Source organism: Macrotis lagotis, chromosome 1 (assembly GCF_037893015.1).
Source record: "Macrotis lagotis isolate mMagLag1 chromosome 1, bilby.v1.9.chrom.fasta, whole genome shotgun sequence".
NCBI classification, from domain to species: Eukaryota; Metazoa; Chordata; class Mammalia; order Peramelemorphia; family Peramelidae; genus Macrotis; species Macrotis lagotis.
Genome location: NC_133658.1, coordinates 782543879 through 782565178, shown reverse-complemented (window position 1 = coordinate 782565178; position 21300 = coordinate 782543879). Strand labels below are relative to the sequence as shown.

Below are 21300 nucleotides of genomic sequence, written 5' to 3'. Positions count from 1 at the left end.
CAGCCTAACAAGAAACAATTGGACTGGAATCTAGGTCTTCTGGTCCAGAGTCTACTGCAACTTGTGATTGCATGTATATGGATATATGCCATATGTTCTTGAAGTTATTCTAGCCTTGAGCAAACATTTTTTGGTCCCCTAAGGGACACTAGGAGGTACAGTAGAGAGAGTGCCAGACCCAGAGGCAGGAAGGCATAGGAAATGGTGAAGAAAATTCCAAATGGGTCATGAAGAGTTGGACACAATTGAACAACAACTGGACAACAAAAAAAATACATTTAAGTATGGATTTCCCAGGATCTGTTTCTATACCTGCATTCTAATCAGTTATACCTTCAGAAATGCAGTTGTATTTGGAGCCATTTGAAGAATAGTATGGAAAATTTCTCTTTTGATATTATCATTGATATTATATTTTCTTATAAAATAGCACATTAATTTTCATTTTCTATAACTTAACGTCAGATATTCTTAAACAAAAAACCTTATGTATAATATGATTAGAGAACTTTTGATATTTCATTTAAAGAGACATTGTTGGACATTTAAAAGATTTGATAAACATTTCTTGTGTGAGATTAGAAAAAGTGATATAATCATTATTGAACAGAATACCTATGTAAAGGATGTTTTCTTTGTCCCTAATAATGACAATGGGCAAAACTCATATTTCTTCTTGGTTTTTGTTTTTGCATTTTTCATATTTAACATACACCTTTGGGTCAATTTTTATGCTCTCTAATTGAAATTTAGAAAATTTGACTTGTAGTATGAATGTATGGATGTAATTACTACTTTGTGTGCAATAATTTTAATCTTATTTCTCTAGTGCATTGGGAAGACCTCAGGCCTCCAGTATTACCTCCAGGCCTCATGATCGTGGAAGAAATTGTCTCTCCTGAGGATGAGGAAAAGATATTACAAAGTATTGATTGGACTGACAATTCTGTTGCTCAGAATGGTAAATGAAAGTTATTGAAATCAAGCTTTTGAAGATCTTTTCAAGTGACTGTCTTACATGTTTTTTGTTTCTCTGTCACATTCTGATATATAATTTCAGTGGCATGAGTTCTTCATTACAGCTCACTTCCGTGTCATGACTTCTCATCTTGTCCCTTGGTTGCCTGAGTTTTTCCATAAATCTTCTGTGTAGGAGTCACACAATGTACTAGAGATTTTATTCTTATTTCTTTGATATAATGGCAGTAGTGCTGTATCTTTTGCTATTCCCTATCCTCTCTAAATGGTTGCTCTCCCTTTTTTTCTGTTTAGACATTTCCTTGGTGATATACTTTACACCTTTTTTAAAATATCAGTTGTCACTGGTAACCTGCTGCAATCTAATTATGTCTCCTTTATTTCCTGGATCCTTTGGGCTATATACTTGGGATTTTTTTAAGATCTTAGAGGTCCTTGATTTGTGATTGTTTGGCTGCACTGGGAAAATTTTGATTTTAAAAGAGGTGATCCTTTGCGGTAAGGAACAATTTGGAGTTATTGAAAATACTTTGCAATCTTCCTCAATTCAATTCAGTTCAATCATCCTCCTATTTAATTCTAGATTTAGATCGTGGTCCACTTGTACTTGTCAAAGATATATAGTGAAAAAGACAGTACGAAGTATGTATACATTTATGTCTATGTATACACATTTATTAGCAGCATACATATACTACACATGGGTATATGCATTTTCATATATAAATATGCATACCCACGTTTTTGCATGTTTAGATATAGCATATGATATGACATTAGCTACATTTTCTTAGAAATCTGATTGATGTTTCATTGTAGCTTAGAGGTGATTGAGTTCTTAGAGACTCTAGTAGATACTCACAAGATAGAAAGGTATCAAATACCCACTGAGTGATGGATTCTATGCCTGTTATCTGATAATAAGCCTTACCTTAGTTTAGTTCATTGCCAAATTAACCATAGGGTAATGAATTTTTTGGCCAAGATAGCATACACACATGAATGAGTGTATGCCCAAAGACACATGTGTGTGTGCACACTGACACAGTCACCTACCCAACCAGATGAAATACTCTGCTGAATGAGTATTTTTCATCCATTTTGTTTTTATAATGTTGATGTTTAAAGCAATTTTTAAAAAATTGTTTACAGATTTCACTAAGGAAGCACTAGAGCATTCTGGAACTGTCTATAATTAATGCACTGTCATCTGCAAATAAAAATATTTGGAAAACCTAATATATTTGCCCATGCCATAAACGAAGTCTCAGATAAGATCCCAACCAAAGAAGGATTAACTAAATGATATCAAACTTCTCTATGGGCTTCTGTTCTTTCATAACTCGATTCTTAGTTTTTCTTGCTACATTTTTTTTCAGCGTTAGCAAGTATTACTAATAATATTTTGTCATGATGGTGACAAAGTTCCCATAAGAACTAGGAAGACTATTCTCTCATCATTTCTTATAATTAAAACCTCAGATATTTCAAACTCTTATTTTCAGTTTTAAAAACCTAATACATTCTCTTTAAATCTATAATGCTCCAAGTACTCTCTCAGATTTAAAACTTCAGTTCTTTAGTAGCAGTGTGACTGGCATTTAAGCCAAACATTGGCTAAAATCTTAATTGTTTAGATTAACGACTTTATACTTGAAGGAGTATAGGCTACAATAGCAGGATATTTGGTTAACTTAGTTGAATTCATCAGGAGTTTGTAAGCCCTGCAAATTCCTCTACAAATTCTTATACATTCTTATTGATTTTGAAGCATATAAAGAAAGCTAAGTATTTTTCCCAAAAAAAATTACTTCTTTTTTTCTTTTTTACAGCTCAGAAATCTTTAAAACATAGAAAAGTAAAGCATTATGGGTATGAATTTTGTTATGATAACAACAATGTAGATAAGGATAAGCCATTACCTGGAGGTAAGTTATTGTTAATAGATATTGCTACTACATTCCTACTCTGTAGGAAATGAGGTCTCCTATGTAATAGCTGCATCCTAGTTGAGGGGAGGCTAGTTAGTTTGTTATTAGTGATTTTTGAAAATAACTGAAACTTAATTACTCAGGGTCACAATGAAGGGAAGTTGGTTCCGAGTGTGTATGGTTTGACCAGAGATTTGGTATGAAAATGAGCTATCTCATTAATTAATTACAGGTCTGACCCTCCAAAGTGAAAAATTGAAGATGTTCAGTTTAGTTTATAATTGAAGTAATTGTCAGATAAAGTGGATAGATTAATATTAATAGTAAGATTTAGTGATCGTGGATCAGGATCATACTTTATAACCATGGACAAGTCAGTGAACCAGTGGATCTGCAAGTATTTTTTAAGTTTTTACTGTGTTCTAGATGCTGTGTTAGCATTGGGAATACAAATATAAGCAAAAAAACATCTTTCCCTTTAAATGTTGATGCTAAGAAAAGTTATGAGATAGGGGATGAGGAGAGGTAAAGGGGGAAGAAAGTAAGGCAACTAGGTGGTTTAGCTGATAGAAATCTAGGCCTGGAGTCAGGAAGACCTAAATTCAAATCCAGCCTCGAATATTTAGCTGTATGACCCTGGGCAAAAACAGCACCTAGCACTTATGTGATATATAGTAGGTGCTTATTAAATTTGAATTGGTTGAAGTAGAAGGCATGAATTGGGGGCATGAAGAGATGCCTGAGGCAGAATGGAAACAATCAGGAATATCATCTGATGGAAAACAAAAGCACCAGATCTCTGAGCCTAGTTTTCTCACCTATAACAGTAGAGGATTGAACTAGATGATCTTTAAGGTACCTCCTAAGTCTCTGATCTATCTTAAGATGCTATAAACTCTGCATATTATATAAGTGGGATTCAAGAAAGAAGGAGGCAGCCTAATATAGCACAAAGAATACTGAACCTTTAGGGATGGGGAACTGGGTTCTGGTCCCAAAAGATTTTCCATTAAATAGTTATGTGTAATTGAGCAAGTCACTTTACTCTGGATTGTAGAATCTTCATTTTTCAAATGAGGGGTTTGGATTATCTTCTACCTCTCAAATTTTGTGATTTGAATAGTTTCTCTAACTGAATATGATATTTTTCAAAATTGAAGGGAAAAAAAAAAAGAAAAACCAAGAGACAAGTTTTATGAATTGAAGTGCAATGCCTTTTGTTCCTCCCCACTTCCCAAGAATGGTTGGTATTTATTTGGTTACAAAAGAAATACTTTGCATCAGAACTTTACTTTTACTGCAATCTTTTTTAATGTTTAGGGTTTTATTTCATATAGCAAAGTATTATAAGTAATAAATAAAATATTACTGTATTAGATGGTCATCTTGAAGTTTTAAATAGAGAGATAACCTTGGAATCAGGAAGAACTGGGCTCAAGTCCTGCCTTTGATATTGCCCATGTGTCTTTGGCAACTTCTCAATGCCCCAAATAAAACTCTAAGGTTATATACACATTACAATCTGCATTGATGGAGGGAAATTTCATAGCAATGAAATTACAAGTCTGACCCTCCAAATTTTTTACTGTTTTTTTTTCAGTTAAGTTCTAATTAGATTTGTTATTTCATCACAAATGGGGGCATCTTTTTTTTTTACAAAATGCAGAAATTATTAGTAAAAATTGTTTTTCTGAATTTTGCTTAAAAATCTTGGGCAGCAATCTAAAAAAATTATAAAATGTAAAAACAATTTGGAAATTTGATGTATGAGTAGTTTGTTTTAGGATATCTTTATTGTCACTTGTCTATGGACCTAGTTATTAGATTTAGAATAACGCATTTTACACTGGCTTTGATTTCTGTCCTTGCATCAGAAATATTTAGTAAATGGTTTTCCAATCTAATGTTTTATACTTGTCATTTTAACTTCAGGTCTTCCTGATATTTGTCACAGTATTTTAGAGAAGTGCCTGAAAGAAGGACACATTAAATATATCCCTGATCAACTAACAGTAAATCAGTATGAACCTGGGCAGGGTGAGTAGTACTTCTGAATATCTCAAAACTAATGTTTCAGTTTTTAAAAGTAGAGAAAATAACTTTTTTTAAAGAATATAATGTCCTGTTAATACCACTTTTTTTTAATCATACTTGCCTTACTAATTATTACTGTTTTACTATTACTAATTACTTTTGCTTGACCTTGGTCCAATAGAAAGAGTCTAGAACCTGTGTGGAACTTTTATTTAAATTATTTGCAATTATATTAAAAATAATTGTTTCCTGTTTCCATTAGAGAAATTTAAAAATAAAAAAAAGATGAGCACAAAAAAGAAATGAACAACAGTGGAAGGCATGGCTATGATGATCAACAGTTGTAAGAAAATTTGACAGTATTGTCAGATGACTCTACTCTTCCCAAACTAGAACCTCTGTAAATAGTAAATTTAGGTTCATAGACTTGCAGGAAATCCCCAAGTCAGAGTTATCAAACTTTTGGGGCAGGCTGAAACTCTGGGAGTATGACTTAAAATTGATTAAAATGTAATTGGAAAATGTTTAACAAAATAAATAAAAATACAGTATACTAAATGTTAATTTGTAGTTTTCTAAATCAATATGCTTCTTGCATTTGAATTTGACACTATTGCCTTGAGTGCTCTCAACTAATCTGGCAACAAATATTTGATATTTGTAGTACATCAGGCTATTGTAAGGAATATGTATACTCTGTAAGGGGAAGGACTGTCTCAAATGTTCATTTTTTTAAAATATCCCCTCCTATGGGCAGGGTTCTCGCTCAAAGAAAACAAATGCTCAAGTATAAGAGAAAAGGAGAAAACCATGCCTTCAGTCAGGGTTCTCCTTAGATTTAATTTCAATGAATTAGTTTGTATTCCTACCTTCTCTGCTTCCAAGGAATGACTTTTATAATGAATTGATATTGATGTTTCAGCAGCTGAAATTTTTCTGAATCCTGGCCACTCCTATACCTTTTTTTTTTCCCTCCAATAGGACCAGTCAGTGTCTCAAGTAAGAAGTAAATCTCCTGAGCTGAATGTAGGCACAGTAGAATTTTTCCTGAATCTTAAAACATAAGTCAATCTAAGGTGTTTAGTTTGAAGTTGGAAAATCACATATACCATACTTTCCCTTTAAGTTCAAATTATAGTACCTTTTTTTGCTATTGCTTGAACTTGCAATTAATCAATAAGTATATATTAAACAATAAAATAGGTGTTTAATGGGCATATAAACCCATGTCTAGGATATATGTGTGGGTGTATTTATGTGTCTGTAAACTTTTAAAAAGAAAGAAAAGAAAATGACCTACTAATTCTGTTTTCAGGAATTCCTCCTCATATTGACACCCATTCTGCTTTTGAGAATGAGATCATCTCTCTCAGTTTGGGAGCAGAGGTAAATGCTCTTAAATTCTAATTATTCATATTGTTTTATATATTTTGCTTTACATAGAACTATTTCCCATGTTTCTTAATTTTTAGTGTATTCAAGTTCATCTACACTTAGTATACAAAACAAAATATCATGGATGTTGCTCAGCCTCCCTAAAGGAACAGAAAAGGAGAGCTAACCTACAGAGGAAGAACAAACAGTAATCATACATTTAACATTTACTTTTTGTGGAGACAATTTCTGTGCTACTTTCTACTTTAGTACTCCATTGAAGATGATTGAGCCTACGTGCATTAGTCTTATATTCTCTCAGTGGTGATGCATGCTTATCATTTATTTTCTCTTTTTCTAATTTTATTTATTTAAATCAATGGGGTTAAGAGTAACTTTCCCTAAAAGCAAAACAAAAAAAAAATGGGGCAGTTAGGTGGCGTAGTGGATAAAGCACCGGCCCTGGAGTCAGGAGTACCTGGGTTTAATTCTGGTCTTAGACACTTACTAATTACCTAGCTGTGTGGCCTTGGGCAAGCCACAACCCCGTTTGCCTTGCAAAAACCTAAAAACAAAACAAAACAAAGAGTAACTTTCCCAAGGTCACACATCTAGGCAATTATTAAGTGTCTGAGGCTGGATTTAAACTCAAGTCCTCCTGATTCCAGGGTCGGTACTCTATCCAGTGCACTATCTAGCTGCCCCCTTATCATTTATTTTCAACATGAGTGACTTGTGTACTGATTCTGACCTAGGTGTTTTCAGAAGGTTACATAATATACTAACAATATTTTCATTCAGTTGCTTCATCCCCCAAACATTGGATCGGTTATATGACCCCCCCCAATGGAATACAAAAGCACCAGATCTCTGAGCCTAGTTTTCTCACCTATAACAATAATCAGAGGATTGAACTAGATGATCTTTAAGGTACCTCCTAAGTCTTTGTTCTATCTTAAGATGCTATAAGCTCTGCATATTATTTAAGTGGAATTCAAGAAAGGAAGAGGCAGTCTAATATAGCACAAAAAATACTGGACCTTTAGGGATAGGGGAACTGGGTTCTGGTCCCAGAAGATTTTCCATTAAATAGCTATGTGTCTTTGGGCAAGCTCTCTTTCACTGCTGAATCCAGGATTCTGTGTCCTTTGAGTTCAGTTATCAATTTTCATTTATATCCCCCTCAGGCTTTCTTCCTCTGCTTATCTCATCCTGAAAAAGTGTGAACATTTGCCAGGTTGCTCTACTTACTACTTAATGCATAGTTGTCATTTGGTGGCCAATGCACAAGTTCTTTCCACATTAATAGTGCAAAATTGCAGTCTAAGGGGAAAGAGAATATATGCAGGCTTGATAAGAAAAAAAGAGTGTCTTTCTAATGTTTTGCTCAATCACAGAACTTTCCATTTGGAAGGGACCTCAACAATTATCTATTCCAACCTGTACCTGAATAAGAATCTCATTGATAATGTCTCAAAAAAATGAACATTCAGTCTCTAATGATAGGGAGTTCTTATTTTCTTACTTTCTATTTTCTGTTTTTTTTTTTTTTTTTTGGCTACCCTTGTTAGCAGCTTTTCCTTACATTGACTTGAAACCCACCTCTCTGAATAACCTTGTTTTGTTCTCTGTGGCCAAAATGAATAAGTCTAATCCTTCCGTGTGATTGCCCCTCAGATATTCAGAAACAGAGATTTCTTAGTCTTCCTTGCTGAGATAGATATTTCTAATGTTTCTAGCTACATTTTTGTAACCTATTACACTTGACAAGAGTGCTTTTTTCACAATAATTATAAAAAATACAATATGAATATTATTTTTTTTTTGAAATGAAGCAATCATAAGAGACAGAGCTGAAGCTCACATCCAGGGCTTCTGATTCTAAATCTGGGCCTCTTTCTCTTACACTAGTTTTGCTTTTTGACATTGCATTAGGGAATTGGGGAGAGTTGCCTTTGGATGAATTATATCATGAGGTTACAATCCCGTGGTGGATTGCTTAAGTCAGGTTCCCTACAATTTGCTGTGTGCATTTCTAAATTCACTTTCTCAATTCCTTTTAACAGAAAAATTTACTGAGTACCTATTTTGTGCCAGTCACTCTAACAGACTTTTGGGGAAAATAGTTGTGTGAAACTGAAAACAATGTGACTGAAAACAGTGTGTGTGTGTGTGTGTGTGTGTGTGTGTTTGTGTGTGTGTGTGTGTGTGTGGCTACCAACAGTGTATAAAACTGAAAACAGTGTATCTGTGATTGAAAACAGTATGTGTAAAACTGAAAACTATGAGATTGAAAACTGTGTGCGTGAAATAGTATGTGTAGCTGCAAACAGTGTATGAAACTGAAAACATATTTATGACTGAGGCAAACTGGGCACAGAAAAAGCAGAGAAGTTAAAAGATGCAAGGAACCTTAGAGAACATCTCATTAAATCCTATCCATGAGAAGATAATGACTTGCCTAATTAGCAAATTAGCGAAAGAACCAGGTCTTGAACTCAGTTTCCCTAACTTGTATTCTGGTCTTTATTGTCCCATATGAATGGTTTAATTTCAATAGAATTTATATAGTGACAGATAAAGTCTTGTGGGTCTTTATTTTGATTTTCTTCTTTGCCTGGAAAAAGTTGTAAAAAATAATGTTTACTAGATAAATCATTCAACAAATGTGTATTGAGTACCAGTTATGTGTAAGGCCCTCTGTGCTTGGGCAGTGAGGGATAAAGAACAGTCTTGACTTTCCAAAAGTCTATTAGAAAAGTTACAAATCAGACATAAATAGCAGAAATTTAAGATAATATAGGCACCATATCAGTGGTACATAAGGACTCTTTAAGTGTCAAGAGGGAAAAGTTGTTTTCCCTGGATGCCATCCAGATGCCTTTTTTCAAGGAGGTACTGTCTGAGGCAGGCCTTCAGTGTACTCTCTTATCTTCTTGAGAGTCAAAATTATTACCCATGGTTTTTGTCTTTCCCAACCCTTTCTTTGGGCATAGTATCACCACATCAAATCATTGTTCCATTCTTAGCTTACCAAGTTCTGTCCCATTTTCTGAGAACCTTTGTAAATCTTACCTCTTCTGTGAAGTTTTATTTTTATTATGGAAGTCAAATGTTTACAACCATTGCTTTTAACTTATTTGTATCTGCATTTTCTACTGCCCAGAACTCCTATTCATACTAATGTTTGTAGGGATGGGGACTACACCTTTGATGTCACTATTATAAGGAACTCTTGGGTCCAGGAAACTTCCTCTGCTTTAAGTGCCTTCAACTTCTCGTCTCAAAAAGGTGTCTTAGAAAATTAAAGGTTAGGTGCCTCACCCAGCTTCATGTATTCAGGATTTATCAGAGGTAGGATTTGAAACCAATTCATACCAATTCTTGGTTCCTAAGCCAGCTCTCTGTCCACTAAGCGACTCTGCTTCTCAAAAATAATGATTTTTAAAATGTAACTTTAAGTTATAAATGTGCTTTTCTTATTTATTCAGGAGATGATTATCCATTGTGAAGATTAGCCTTGTGTCCCTCTTATTTGTCTACTTTATGTTTATCTTTAAATAGAATGTAATACAGCACTGTTTCAAATATGAATATTTAATAGATGAATTTGGTGATGATCCTGAGAGAAGTTTTGCATTTTAGTTTTGTCTTTTTTTCCTTGATAACTCATCATTTTATTCAGTTTTAGTCAGAAATTAAAAGAAATGAAGTCACACATAAAAATCTGTTGTCATATCCACCATATCCATTTGGTGTCTCTAGAAGTACACATTGGGTTTCAATTTTCTTAACAGTTACATAACTTCAGATTAAAGCCTTGTTTGTAACACTTAGAAAAATAACATTGAAAAGCCTGTGATGAAGATAATAGTTAGGTTTAGAGGCAAAATGAAGCTTAATAATACTATAGTAATTTTGAACTCCCTTTCATTAACACATCATTTGATTTTTTGATGATTTCCTATATCTTTTAACCTCTTCAACTCTCTTCACATGTACTGAACTAATTCTTCATGCCATTATAACCTTGATCCCTTGAAATTCCCATTTGTCAGTCATGGCTCTTTGGGCCACTGCTACCTCTCTTCATCCTTTCTAATTATCTCAGTAGTGACTAGCTATCACCTTGGAATTTCTTGTTTTCTTGATCTGTCATTTCCACCTTGATTTCCATCTGTATGCTATTTCTGCTTCTCCTTGAGAACTGCTGAGCATCACTAGAGAAAGAGACCAAACCATACTGATCTAATACATTTTAAAGTCATGCTGTAACCCCAGCTGGGTCCTTAATACTATTCAGCAGTCTTTTTATTAATCTCTATTGACTCATTAATGCTTTTCCCATAGTGATTTTTTCCTCCTCTTTCACCCTCAGATAACCTTACCACTTATTTTCCTGAGATCATTTGAGTTTTATGTGTTCTTTAACTTCTGTTCCCACTTACTCAAAATTTCTCTTTTTTTTTTTACTACCTCTGTAATCCTTTACTGCTTTTTTCCTAAAAAAAAAAAGGTCCCCTCCTTTTGCCAAATCTGATCTCTTTAATTGTGATCTCCTTTTCTCTTCATCAGCAGTTCTTAATGTTTGGTTCATAAACCCCTTGAATTTCAGAGATCACCAGAATCAAAACTGTTTTCATGTTAATACAAAGTTTTTCAGTTTCTACTATGATAAACCTCAGTAGATATAATCCCTATAAACAAAAGCTCTTCGGAGGGTTTTTTAGTAATTTTTAAGAGAGTTAGAATTTCTGAGATCAAAAAGTTTGAGAATTGCATCTCTTAAGTCATTATTCTTTTTTGAAGCTTTAACTTCTCCTTCACTTTAATCCTAGCCTTTAGCTTGCAAACATTCTTAGATCTCCTCATTCCCAAAACAAAATAAAACTCTTTCCTTCTTTGAGTTTTTTCTCCTCACAATCAAACTTTTCCAGAGAATAATCAAAACTCATTTCTTCTACCCTTAACCCATTTTCCTTAAATCTGTAAACCCTTGTGAATTTGGTTTCTCTCTCCATCCATCCTTACTCAAGTTCCTTTAGATGCTTTCCCATTTTTTAACTTATTAAGATTATAGATAATTTTTTTGCAAGGTAATGAGGTTAAGTGACTTGCCCAAGGTCATACAACTAGGTAATTATTAAGTGTCTGAGGCCAAATTTGAACTCAGGTCCTCCTTGACTCCAGGGTCAGTGCTCTATCCACTTTGCCACCTAGTTTCCCCTAAGATCATAGATAATTATTCCATAAGAATTTTATTCTTGAGAACCATTCATGATGCTATTAACTTTTGTCTTTTGTAGACCTAGTTGAGACTTTAGAATCCTACTCTTGAACATAGATCTATTCAGACTATCCTAAGGCCAGTTCTCATTTTTCCTGATGAGGACAAAAGTAATATTTATAAGGAGTAAGTGGATGGTAGGACAGTGCAGTGGACAGAATGTTATACATTGATCATGGAAGACTTGAGTTCTGACATGACTTCAGACATAGCTATGTGACCTTGAATATCACTTCACCTCTGTTTACCTCAGTTTCCTTGTCTATAAACTGGGGGGTAATAGCACCTAGCTCCCAGGGTGGTTGTGAGGATCAAATGAGATCATATTGGTGACATATAAGGTTAGCTAATATTTAGAGGATAATGACTGAGGGATCTACCTATGGCAGCAATAGTATAAACTTTTGGAAAACTTTTCCAAACTAATTTCATCTCCTTTAGCTACAGAGTCACTAAGATTAAATTCTTAGCTTCACAAATTGTTAGATCTGGGGCATGAGACTATCTAGACTTAATTCCTTGATGTTGAGGTGAGAACAGTGTAGAGTGACAAAAGACAGAAAAAAGGCCAGCAATAAAAGCTACAGAGTGCCATAAAGACACAAAGCATGGAAAATAAACAAGGTAAACTAATGGCAATATTGGCTTTCTAGGTAGTACTGAGACTAGAGTGACTGGAAGGGTATAGGAGGAATAGGAGAGAAATAAGGGACAACTAAGAGAATGGAGTTAAATATACTCATAGGACGAATTTCAGGAACCAGAGCAGAAAGCAGTGGTAGAGAACATTTGGATAAGATAAAGATCAATGGAAGCAGTCTATCAATGAGTAATTATTATGTACCAGTTCTGTGTCAGGCACTCTGAGATTTCATTTATCACCTAAGATAACATAGAGAAAAGGGTATTATAAATGCTAGCTATTATTATTAAGGGGCCAATTATTAATGGGGGAGCCAACATAGTATATAAAATATAAATAACACAAATGTGAAGTTAATATACATATTAGATAGCTATGTATGTATATATATGGGCATATACAAGGTAGTTAGTACAGGGTTGTCTGAGAGGGAAAGTAAGATGGTATCAGAAGCTGTGGAATGAGGACAGACTTCATGCCAAAAATGGTAATAAGTTTCATTTGGAAGAGAAAGAATCTAAATTGAATATAAGTCACATGGGACAGCTAGTGAAAAGAGACAGAGACTACAAATAAGAGTATGTGCATGTACATGAGTTTCTGCATCTAAGTACTGATACATATATGTGTAAAATAAAGAGAAAACCAGTTTGACTGGATCACCAAGTGTGGAAAGGTCAAATGAGGCCAGGTGGTACAGAGTGAATATTTTTTATCTTAGACATGAGAAGAAACCACTGGAGTTAACTAAGTGGGAGAGACATATAGACATATCTTCATTTAATAAAAATCATTTTAGCAGTAATGTGTAGGATGGCCTGGAAGAAAGACACTTGAATTAGGGAAATAAATGAATAGGCTATTGCTCTAACTTAAATGGCGCCCTGATCTGAGGTGGTAACTTTGTGAGTGAGAGAAGAGTTGGATATAAAATATGTGAAGATAGAAATGGCAAGATTAGATAATTGACTGGATATTTGGGGTGAGGGAGAATGAGTTAAAGATAATTTTGAGATTTTTAATCCCAAAGACTAAAAAAATGACTTCAATAGAAATAAAGACGTTTGGAAGAGGGGAAAGTTTAGGAGAAAGGATCATGATTTTTGTTTTGGATATACTGAGTTTGAAATGTGTGTAGAATGGCAGTTTGAAGTGTCCTGTAGTCAATTAGTGATGCAGCATTGAAACTCAGGAGAGAAATTGGGGATTGATAAATGGGTCTATAAGTTTCTGCATATTGGTGATAAAGCTATGGAAACTGAGAGAAGGAAAAGAGAAAGCACTGTAGAATAGAACATTTGGTAACTTTTATAGTCAGGCAGCATGATGTAGTTGATAAGCCAGAAAAGAGACTGAGAAGCAAGAGTTAGATGGGTAGGAGATAAACCAAGAGAAAGGAGTGTCATTAAAATGTAGAGAAAAGAGACTCTCCAAGGAGAAGGCAGTCATCCCTGTCAAAGATAGACCAAGAAGTACTGAGCAAACACCATTAAATTTGACGATTAAGAAGTTATTGGTAACTTTGGACAGTCTCAGACACTTAATAATTACCTAGTTGTGTGGCCTTGGGCAAGCCACTTAACCCAATTTGCCTTGCAAAAACCTAAAAAAAAAAATATATATATATATATATGTATATGTATATGTATATTTGATCATTGCATTTTAGTATGACATTTCATTTATAACCCAATTTATTCTTTTTTCTGCCTTTAAAAAAATTATTCTGAGATGGGGGGGGTCTTTTCCCCCAGACTATCAAAGGGGGTCAAAGGTTAAGAATTTCTATTCTAGAGACAAAAATGCAGGGCTTCTAATCTCCTTTGGTATCTTGAGAAGTTGGACAGAGTAGCACAATTAATTGTGATCTTTAGCAAATTAAAAAAGCTGTATACTTTAATCCTCCCTTTTCTAACTATGACAACTAGGAATGTCCAGTTAGGATAAAGATCTACTTGAAAACACTGTATTCAAACCTTTTTAAATCTTTTTTCCAAGAAAAACTAAATTATATTTACTTTAGATAAGTGTTAGAAGGCAGAAATCAGAGGATTTCCTTATTATTCTTTGTGAATATTAGAAAAATATAGCTCAAACTTGGACATGCAGAATAATGGTTCCATTCCCTTTCTATTTTGATCCAGAATTATTAGGTCAAACAGATGATGTGCAATGCCTTGCATAGTCTCTTGGATACGAGGGTATTCAAGAAATATGTTTTAGTGAGGGCAGAAGCAACAGTGTTTCACAAGCTCTTGCAATTCTCAGTTTGTGTTTTGTTGTACCATTTAGTCTCATTTGATGAAAATTGTTTTTTCCAAACTCATAAATGCCAGAATCTTTAAAAGAAAGAATTATGAACAGTTTAATTAGGGTCAAGTTTCAACTTCTCAATTCTAATCATTTATTAAGCCAAGATTTCCTCATTAGTCATGACTGCTTGCCAGAAAGAAAGAATGTGCATTAATTTCACTGATACATGTGAATTAGACTGCTTTTCATTTCCTAACTCAGCTTTGCTAGATAATTTTTCATACTGATAAATATAGTTAAGACATGGAGGTTCACAAATGATTCCCTGTATGGTAATTGAGTGCTTACTATACAGGAGGCACAGTGCTAGGTGCTAGGATAGAAAGAAAGGCAGAAGTATTATTCCTACCCTTAAGGAGCTTACATTCTTTTTTTCCCCCAAAATTATATGTAAAAACAGTTTTTTGCCATTCTTTTTTCAAAATTTGTGTTCCCAATTCTCTCCCTCCTTCCCTCCTCCATCTCTAGAAGGCAAGCAAATTGATATATGTGTGAGGTCTTATAAAACATTTTCATATTAGCCATGTTGGAAAAACAACAAACAAAAAAATCAACAGACAGAAACAAAAAAAAAATGCAAGAAAAATACAATTGAAAAAATATGTTTCAGGTTCAGATTCCATCAATTTTCTCTGGAGGTTGATAGGTATTCACATTCTAATAGGGGAACCAACATTTAAATTGCTATATATGTTAAAAATAATTCAGAGTAATTGAAGAATTTTAGAATATAGACACTGGAGGTGAAGGAATTTATTAGGAAAGGACCCTTGTAGAAAGTAGGATTAGAGCTAAGTATTGAAGGAAACTTTGGAAATGAAGAAACTCTGAAAGAGTGAGGACTAGCAAGCAGGCTGGTGTAGCTGAAAAGATAGGAAGGGACCCATTTGTGAGGGCCTTTAAATGCCAAAAGAGTTTTTATTTGATCCTGGAGATAAAAAAAGAACTTCTATATTTATTGAGTGCAGACCTAATGTGGTAGGAAAATGGGTTTGGCTGCTGAGTTGAGGATGAATTAGAGGTAGGAGTGGGGAGGGGGGTGGATTTGGGGCTGTAAGACCAATTAAATGTCTATTGAATTAATTCAAATGAGGTATGATGGGAGCCTATTCTAGGGTGGTGGTTCAGTGAGAGTGGAGGCAGGGAAGGGAATAAATGTTTATATCATACCTGCTGTGTGCCATTCACCCTATTAAGTAAGCATTTTTGAAAATTATTGCAGCGGTCTCGTCAGGTAGGTGCTTTTATTATTCCCATTTCACTGTTGATGAAAAGGAAGTAAGTAGAGGCTACATAAGAGACAAGCTTAAGTTAACTACTCAGTTCCATAGACTCCAGTATTCTGTCCACTGGACCACCAACTGCTTCTCATCCCCATTATAAGTGTAAGTAAGAAGTCAAGGATAACACTAATATTTGGATAACTGGTAATGTGGGGTGTTTTTGGCTGCAGTAGAATAAATAGGAAGAAGGGAGAGTTTTAGGGAAAAGATTTTGGACATGTTGAGTTTGAGATGCCTACAGGATATCAAGTTTGTAATGTTCAAAAGGTAGCTGTTAATATAGGATTGGAGCTCAGGAGAAGGATTAGGGCTGTATTTATAGATCTGGGAATCATCTGCATGGAAGTGATAATTGAACCATTGGAAGCTGATGAGATCACAAAGCAAACAAGTATCAAGCATGAGTTTTTAGCCTTTTTTTAGTCATGATTATTTTTGGCAGTCTAATGAATGTTATAGACTTCTTGGTATCTTTTTTTTTAAATGCATAAGCAAAATGAATTGAATTACAAATGAAACCATATTGAAATACAATTATCAAATATTTTTAAAAACCAATTCCCCCTAATATAGGGAGAAAAGAGAAGACCCAGTTCAATACAGGAACAACAGTCATAAAAGAATGCTTATCTTATTCTTATCTCCTGGAAGAGAGGTGTTAGACTACAGAAAGAAATTTATGGTTTATGGATATGGATAATGTATGGTTTTATTTTGTTTGACTAAGTGTATACATACATACATATATGTATATATATATATTACAAGGATTTTTTTTCTTTTTTCATGAGGGATGGGTGGGAAAGAGGATAAAAACATACTTGTTAATTGAAAAAATATATATATATTTCTATATAAATGTATGTATGTATGTGTTTGTGTATGTTTAACTAAAAGCAACCCTTTCTTGGTGAGAATATTTATAATCATAATTGTTTTGTTTAGTATTAGCTCAGAAAGGGAGGGTCATTTTTTCCATTCCTGTTCTGCACAAGTTTGATAGTCGTGCTTTTGTCTTTTCATTAAGATTGTCATGGATTTTAAGCACCCAGATGGTTGCATGGTGTCAGTTTTACTGCCTCAACGGAGTTTGCTGGTGATGACAGGAGAATCTAGATACCTTTGGACCCATGGGTATGTGTGGAGCCCTCTTTGTTAATAGTAAACCAGTCCCATAGAATTCTGAACTAGAAGTGCTTTTAGGGATTATTTAATCCAACCCTCTCACTTTATAGAGGAAAAAATGTGGAGATCAAGGTGGTTAAATGACTTGTCTGCCTTAACACAGGAAGTACATTCTGCCACAGATAACTTTTTTTGTTTGTTTTTGCAAGGCAATGGAGTTAAGTGACTTGCCCAAAGTCACACAGCTAGGTAATTATTAAGTGTCTGAGTCTGGATTTGAATTCAAGAACTCCTGATTCCATGACTGGTGCTCTATCCACTGCACCACCTAGCTGCCCCAGGAATTACATTCTGTAAGAACTTTCATTTCTTCTTATCTTGGCTTATGAATAATTGTGTCAGTAATTTTATTGTGAGGCACCCAAATGAGAGCTACTGCAGGCCCATTTTAAAAGGATGAATTACTCTGTAAAGATTTTTTTTCTTTATAATGACTTTATATAGCTGAACCATAGTATGATCTATATTCTTTTTCCTGCTCAGAAATATTATATGCCATATTATACTATTTTTACAAAAATTTTAGAAAGTTATGAATGGTTCTAAAAATTGATTATGACCTCTTTAGAAGCAATCTGATTTTCTGAATAATTGCTCAATTTATAGTAGATGAGGTGTTTAAGGGGAACTTCTCTATATGACCTAGTTATTTAGTAATAAACTTGGAATTGAAAATTATGGAATCTAACTCTGTTTAGCTTGATTATAGCTATTTTTATACCTTCTTAACTCATTAAGGAATTCCCTTGACGAAAACCTCTATATAATGAAAAGAATTTTTTCTGCATAATATTTTTAAAATATTACCAATTGGGTGACACAGAAGATAGAGTACTGATCCTGGAGACAGGAAAATCTGAGTTTAAATTTGACCTCCAACACTTACTAGCTGTGTGACCCTGGGCAAGTAAGTTGACCTAATTAGCCTCAGTTCCTCATCTGTAAAATGGAGGTACATTGGAGAAGAAACTAGCAAACCACTCCAATATCTTTGCCAAGAAAACCCCATGGACTCTGACCATGGCAAGACTGAATAACTGAACAAAAACAACAACAAATTTCATCTTGCTAACCATTGTGAGTTTAATTTTTTTCAGATGGCACTTTTATCAGAATCTGAGTTAGGTAAGACCTCAAGGGCTGTCTAGCCTATTTTGAGCAATGATACATTCCATAACCTACTTAAGTGCTCATCCAGGCTTTGCCTGAAAGGGGAACCCATTTGCTCCCAAGACAACTCATTCTCCTTTGGTATAGCTAACTATTTTAAATTTTTTCTTTTTCTCCTGGCTCTGCTCATTTCATTTTGCATCATTTTGCAAATCAAGTCTTCCCAGATTACTTTGAAATTATTTCTTTCTTCATTTCTTTTGGTCCAGTAGCATTTTGTTACTTTCATGTACCAAAATTAGTCCAATCATCCCCCCAAATTGATAGAAACTTCCCTAGTTTCATGCTTTTACTGCTTTAAAAAAAGAGCTGCAATCAGTATCATTGTACATATATGTTTTTTCCTCCTTCTTTGGAGAGTATAGGTCTACTTATTAGTGGTAGTGCAGAATTAAAGGGTATGTATGCACAGTTTAGTAACTTTGGGGGCAAAATCCCAAATTGTTTCTTATTTTCTCATAGTCCCTCCAACATTTGTCATTTTCCCTTTATTGATTATGCTAATCTGAGTATGAGGTAGAAAGATTCTCATAGTTGCTTTAATTTTGATTTTTCTGATTATTAATGTTTTAGAACTTTTTTTTAATATGGCTCTAGTGCCTTAGATTTCTTTCTTTGAAAATTGCCTGATTGTGTTCTTTGACCATTTACTAACTGGGAAAATTACATTTATTTTTATAAATTTGGATCAATTCCTCATATTTTAGAAATAAAAAAACCTTTATTTTAAAAACTGCAGCCACTGAAATTTCATGAGTAGGAGACTTGGTATGGTTAGACATATGCCTTAGGAATATAATTTTGGGGCTCTGGAGAAGAGTTTAGAGAAAGACAAGAGTGGATTTGAAGAGAACAATTAGGAAACTATTGCTACAGACCAGGCAGGTATAGTAAGTTACTGTGTGATATGGTATGGTATGATCAGAACGTTAGGAAGAGTTTGGGACATATTGAGGTCGAATCATTTAAACATGATAGTTAGAGATAGGAAGTCAAAAATGATTCATAGGTTTTAAACCTGAGTAACTAGAAGAGTGGTGGTACCTTGGTAGAAATAGAAAAGTTAGAAGGATGGATGGATTTAGGGGATGATATAATGAGTTGTTTTGGACGTTTTATGTTTGAGATGCTTATGAGACATCCAGATGGAGAGGTTAAGAAATTAGTTGGAGATTCAGAAATTTAGGACAGATAAAGGCTAGAGATATATATAGGTTTGGGGATGGGTGAAAATTAGATGTAATCAAATCACTGAAAGATGAGAGGAGAGAGAGCCCAGTATATAGGCCTAATGGACTAAATTTATATCATTTGCCATTTTGATAAGCATATCACTTGTGTTTCTATCTAAGTCATGGATAGTAATTAGCACAGAGCCAAGTTCAGATTCTGGGAGCATTCTACTCCTTCCTAGTGCTATTTCCAACCTGACATGGAACCATTAATCGTCATTATTTTGGAGGACTAGCCATCCAAATAGATGTGAATCCACCAAATTATACTGTTGCCCAGCTTAATCTCTCCATCCTACCTACCTGAATAGTATATATGATTTTGTTAAATGCTTTGCTAGAAAACTAGATCTACAGCATCTCCCAATCTACCCATCTGGATATCCTGACATAACCTGTTCTTTATGCAAGAATTCAGTCTTTGTATTTATATCCCCTGCATCATACCTGGCTTAAAATAGGGGCTTATTAAATGCTTATTGTTTGAGAAAACCATGCTGGCTCTTTGTGATTACCATTGCCTTTTTTCAGATGTTCATTAATGATCACTGTAGTAATACATTCCAGAATTTTTAAATCGTATTCACTGGTATGTAATTTGCTGATTCCTTTTCTTCTTTTTTTTTTTTTTTGAAAATTAAGATATTTACTTTTTTTTCAGGCTCATATCACCTCTCTGTTCTTCACAAGGCTTTAAAGATCATTGTCACAATGCAGTAGCTCAGTAATCATATCTTTCACTCTTTATGGCCTACAATATAATATGAGACAGCTAGGTGGCAAAGTGGATAGAGTGCCAGACCTGAAATCAGGCATATTCATCTCTCTTGAGTTCAAATCTGACCTCAGACACTTATTAACCATGTTATCCTGGAAAAACTACTTAATACTACCTCAGTTTCCTCATTTGTAAAATGAATCGAGAAGGAAATGGCAAACCACTCTAGTATCTTTGTCAAGTAAGCTGTAAATGGGAGCACCTAGGTGGCCCAGTGGATAGAGCACTGACCCTAGGGTCAAGAGGACCTGAGTTCAAATCCAGCCTCAGACACTTAATAATTAACTGCGTGACTTTGGGCAAGTCACTTAACCCCATTACCTAGCAAAAACAAAAAAGAAAAAAATAAAAATCCTAAATGGGTTCATGAAGAGTCGGACATGATTAAAAATGACTGATAACAACAGATGATATACTTTTATTTCAGCCTAGTGATTTTGGTGCATCATTATCTTCCTAGTTAATTGGGATTTCAACTCTGTTTTAGCCAATTATTTTCCTATACAAAGATAATTTTCCTTGGAAGGAAAGCAGACAGTGTAAGAGCTGAACAGGGCTACTTTCTCTCCTGACTGGTATCATCATTTCAGCTATTCACCTCTTTGTTCCTTCTCATTTCTGTAGCATAGTTTTTAAAAGTTAACCTGATATTCTTTTTTTAGAGAACTGTGCTGTTCCATTGTATTCTCTTGTTACTTGCTCTTATTTTCATTGTTTTTATGTATTTTACAAAACTCTTAAGTTGGTAAAATTATTATTATGCCATTTTCCTGGTTACTCCCTCCAAGGATTTCTTATTGTTTCTGACATAAAGTCATTACATTTTAGCTTCTCCCTGCATCTCTACTCCTCTAAATTGTTTTTACTTATTATCCTGTAAAAATACCCCTCATTTCCCATCTTCTACTGTTTTATTTTGTTTTAAACATTCCTTCCCTCTCAACTTTCCCCAACTCTTAGTCTCTTTTCTGAAACCTAATTCAACTCTCATACATGCATGAATCCCCTAACTTGAAGTGATCTCATCCTTGTTTGAACTCTGATAGCACTTATGGCTCATATCATTTATTGGACAAATAGTGATAATCTCTT

The 21300-nt window shown here is 34.3% G+C and overlaps 1 protein-coding gene and 1 long non-coding RNA gene across 3 annotated transcripts in view; one reads left to right on the top strand and one right to left on the bottom strand.

Moving 5' to 3' along the window:
• Positions 1 to 21300, bottom strand: part of LOC141488299 (uncharacterized) — a 90917-nt gene that overhangs the window by 36713 nt on the left and 32904 nt on the right. The gene's annotated exons all lie outside the window — the stretch shown is intronic.
• ALKBH8 (alkB homolog 8, tRNA methyltransferase) overlaps positions 1 to 21300 on the top strand; it is a 51857-nt gene that overhangs the window by 16030 nt on the left and 14527 nt on the right. For both annotated transcript variants that reach the window (XM_074216605.1, XM_074216604.1), the window contains exons 4-8: positions 830 to 961; positions 2811 to 2906; positions 4842 to 4946; positions 6259 to 6329; positions 16871 to 16977. In XM_074216605.1, coding sequence (XP_074072706.1) covers positions 830 to 961; positions 2811 to 2906; positions 4842 to 4946; positions 6259 to 6329; positions 16871 to 16977 — 511 coding nt within the window. The remainder of the gene's footprint in view (positions 1 to 829; positions 962 to 2810; positions 2907 to 4841; positions 4947 to 6258; positions 6330 to 16870; positions 16978 to 21300) is intronic.